This window comes from Capsicum annuum, chromosome 3 (assembly GCF_002878395.1).
Source record: "Capsicum annuum cultivar UCD-10X-F1 chromosome 3, UCD10Xv1.1, whole genome shotgun sequence".
NCBI classification, from domain to species: Eukaryota; Viridiplantae; Streptophyta; class Magnoliopsida; order Solanales; family Solanaceae; genus Capsicum; species Capsicum annuum.
Window position 1 is genome coordinate 245,680,926 of NC_061113.1, and position 3,981 is coordinate 245,684,906.

At 31.5% G+C, this 3,981-nt stretch overlaps 1 protein-coding gene across 1 annotated transcript; it reads left to right on the forward strand.

The window, feature by feature from the left end:
• The first annotated feature begins 1,175 nt into the window (after positions 1-1,175).
• On the forward strand, positions 1,176-1,706 carry LOC107864879 (pectinesterase inhibitor-like). The gene has a single exon (XM_016711286.1). It carries the CDS (start codon positions 1,176-1,178, stop codon positions 1,704-1,706), a length of 531 nt encoding a protein of 176 aa, XP_016566772.1.
• Positions 1,707-3,981: the final 2,275 nt, after the last annotated feature.

The window sequence follows — 3,981 nt, forward strand, 5'->3', positions numbered from 1 at the left end:
AATAGTTTCTATCTAAAAACTGATTATGGAAGAGATTTTGTTTTGAAGGGTGGAATAACAAACAAATTATCTTTTTTCGTGGGATTTTATTGAGTTTTTACCATTATTAGTTAGGTTAATTGCTAAATTAATGTTAGTTTAGCCGTTACATTCCTTATATTATGCAAATTAATTTTATTGTTAAATATAGTTGTAGGATGTATCTCACATTAGTTACATGTATCATCAAAGGCTAAAAGGTGAGATTTTCTTAAATTTAGTAAATAGCAGTAAATATATCGTTATATAGATAGTTTTTACTTAAATTTATTATACTTAAAAACATGTTATGATAAAATTACTCCTACTATTTATTATTTCTTAATATTTTTGTCAGTGCAATAATGGATAAGTATTGATGACCAGATAAAGCATATGATAACAGCATGGTTTGGTTTCAAATCATTTATTTATTGGATTGGTGTAAATATAAAATGAGTATGTGTGTTTACCATAACCAGTCCTTCAAATTGTTATGGTGTTTTTATCAACGAATGTCAGTCAAATTTCAAGTAACCATGTTGGTTTAGTTAAAAAATGTTTTTGGCCTTGAATTCTAACAATACCTTTAAAAATGATGGATCATACAGGGGAGCCAAAAGGATGGGTTAGACGCTTAAATTTTGTGAAGGAAAACATCAATACAAGTTTTTTTTTTTTTTTTTTGCGACATTCATAGCTTGTTTGGTTAAATTTTTGGGAGGTCAAAAGTATTTTTTCTTTTAAAAAGTGCTTTCTTTTTTCTAAAAAAAAAGGTGTTTGATCGAGATTTATGTTTAACACAATAAATTTTGGAAAATGCTTTTGATTACAATTAGTATTTGCCCAAGTTTTCTAAAGGTTCTTTAAGGAGAAATATTTCTTTTAACTTCTGAAATATGGTCTATTCTACTCCAAGAAGCATTTATTTTTTTTTTTCCAAAAACATATTTAAAAAAAGTTATTTTGCAAAAAATAAGCATTTTTGGAGAAAAAAAAAAACTTGACAAGATAAATTATAAATATGATTAAATTTAGTTTTATTTCCATAAAAGCCTCGACGCTTTATTATTGTACCTTTTTCAATGGGAAGGCACAGCTATATAAATGGCATATCACAACACAAGTTATGAAACAAAAATATTTAAGCATACAAAATGGCACTTTCACATATCGCTACCTCTTTTCTGATAGTTTCTCTTCTATCTATTTTCTTCACGTTAACAAACGTTAGAGCCGATCTAATAAATGATGTTTGCTCAAAAACCAAAAAGCCCACTACGTGTTTATCAGCTCTTAATGGGGATCTTCGATCCAAAAGTGCAACTCTTGAAGGTCTTGCGACTATCTCAATAGACATATCACTAAAGAACACACAATCCGGACGTGATCTTGTAAATTCGTTGCTTAAACAAGCCACAGATCCAAAATTAAAGACACGATACAATTCATGTTTGGAAAACTATAATGACACCATTGATGATCTTAAAGAATTGCCACCATTTTTGAAGTCTAAAGATTATATTGGTTTGAATGTTCGTGCCTCTGCTGCTTTGGATGGTCCTATTACGTGTGATGACAATTTTTCAAGTCCACCTGCTGAAGCTCTCCAACTCAAAGCTGCTAGTGACAAGCTTGTAGAACTTATTGATATTATTTTGGTTATTAGCAATCTATTGAGAAGATAATTAACAATACCTAGAAATTTATAGAGATTTATATCGTGCATTTTAATTACTTGAAAAAAAATGTCTTACAAACTTTCTTCCAAAACGAACATAAAAGTATCGATAAACATATGTTTGCGTCATTAATGATTGAACCTTATGATTCACACATGAGTAATTTCAACAACTTAGCCTATATCAAAACAATATATAATTAGCTTGATAGGAACCGTCAGAATTTAAACTGGTTTATTGATTGTTATTTGTTGTGAACAATTGGTTGCCGATCATTTACTTTGTTGTGAAACAAGTGATTGCCCATGTTGGATCACTTAGCGTAAGTTTACCCATATCTCCAAGGCATATAATGCCTATATATTGTTATTTTCAATGTTTTCGGGTACACAAATTTATATTTAGGCACACAACAATTTCAACACAAGTTCAAGTCTAAAACAAGAACACCTATGAGTTACACAACACCTTCAACACAAGATTAAAAATAATCTATCCAAGAAGTGTGTTATTATTTCAGAAATAAGATGAAACAGAAATTTAAAGCCAAGTCCCCTGACTTCACGGAGTGTCCTTAAGGAATAATTCCTCTCACAGTACCCGAGGTTATGGAATTTTCCTCCTAGGATAAAATAGCTTTCAATCCAACAATAACGGTACCTCAAATTATTAGATTCATCGAACTCACTCAATAGCTAATGATCACCCTGAGTTTTTGTAGAGAAGAAGAGTGTTTTTGCTGTAAAAAATCATGTCTATACCTGAGGAATATGTTAGCTATCTATAGCCTTAAGGTGTTCCTTTGGAAAGGAAGCATTGGTTCAGCAAAAAGGCACCTATTCAGCACAGTCAAGTCACCTGCGCCAGTCTGCACGCCTGATCTGCTGCCGCAGGTGACACTGTCCGAACTCAAGTAAGTACCTGTGTTGCACCTGCGCTCGCAGGTTACCGAGGTGCACGCGCAGATCGCCCTATTGCACGAAACAGTGTGCCTTTTACCTCGAAGGGTCGCATTCTTTCGAGGTGCGTTATGCATGTGTTTGCATGGCGTCCAAAATGCACCCGCACATGGAGAAAATTATTTCTATCAGATTCTTTGGATTAAAATTTCACTTGTTCATCAAATTTCAAATAAATTTTGTCTAAAAAATAGATCTCATTGATCGATCATTTGACAAATCCCAATCCAAACGGAAGACAATAACACGAGGCACCACCTTGTTTTTGCCTCACTATCCATGTGGAGATGTGTTTCTCAATATAAACACATGAAAGCTTCTTTCTCCCGTCAATGTGGGAGAATTTAGTGAGCTTTCCATAAAAGAGTACAGTTTTCATTTTAGTGACTCTCTTTTTCCTCCACTATTTTTCTCTTCATTTTCCATTCATGCATAAACCTTGAACCCAACATATATATATATATATATATCCCCCTACTTTACATGTAAAAATACAGGTGAATTACTTATAACCACACCTTAAGTTTTTATTATTACTTAAAATCTCATCCAACTAAACTAATTACAAAAATTCCTTTTTACTCAAAATAGTTGCCTCTTTTCCGATACATCTAAAAAACCCACCCACATCCCCTTATTGTGTCACAAATCAAGCCCAAAAATCAGGAAATATATTCCACGATTTTCTCAACTCACCTATTTTGAATTTCAATCATGTTCTCATCTTCATCTTCAACATTCAAGTTACAATTTCCATTAACTTTCTTTTGAATTTCCACCATGTTCTCATCACCTACTCAATTAGATCTAACAACTCCATCTTTCCATCATTAACTTTCTTTTTTAATTTACACCATTTCATTATGATATGAACGGCATTTTTTCGTGAAAATAGATTGAAATACCAAAATGACCCGGCTATGATGAAAAAGTTATCGATTATTGCATCTGTAAAGAGGAAGAAGTAAGTTACAAAAAGTTAATTTTTGTGACAATGCATGCATTCTGATACATCATAAATTTTACATATGATTTTTTTTTTTATAGATATGATACATTCAATATACTGCGTCTGATACATATATTCAAGGTTAATGAGTCCTTACATTCTTTATGATACAGAATACAATATATATGTGATTATGGTTCAGTTTTATACTTGGTACATGTAATATACTTATTATGATACATAGATCTAATTTTGTCGAGATTTTAGATTTATATGATGCATTCTAAAAATTGTATGTGAGTTTTAGTTTGTTTTACACTTGATACATTAAACAATATGAGTTTGATACATAAGTGTTGACACCTAATTTTTT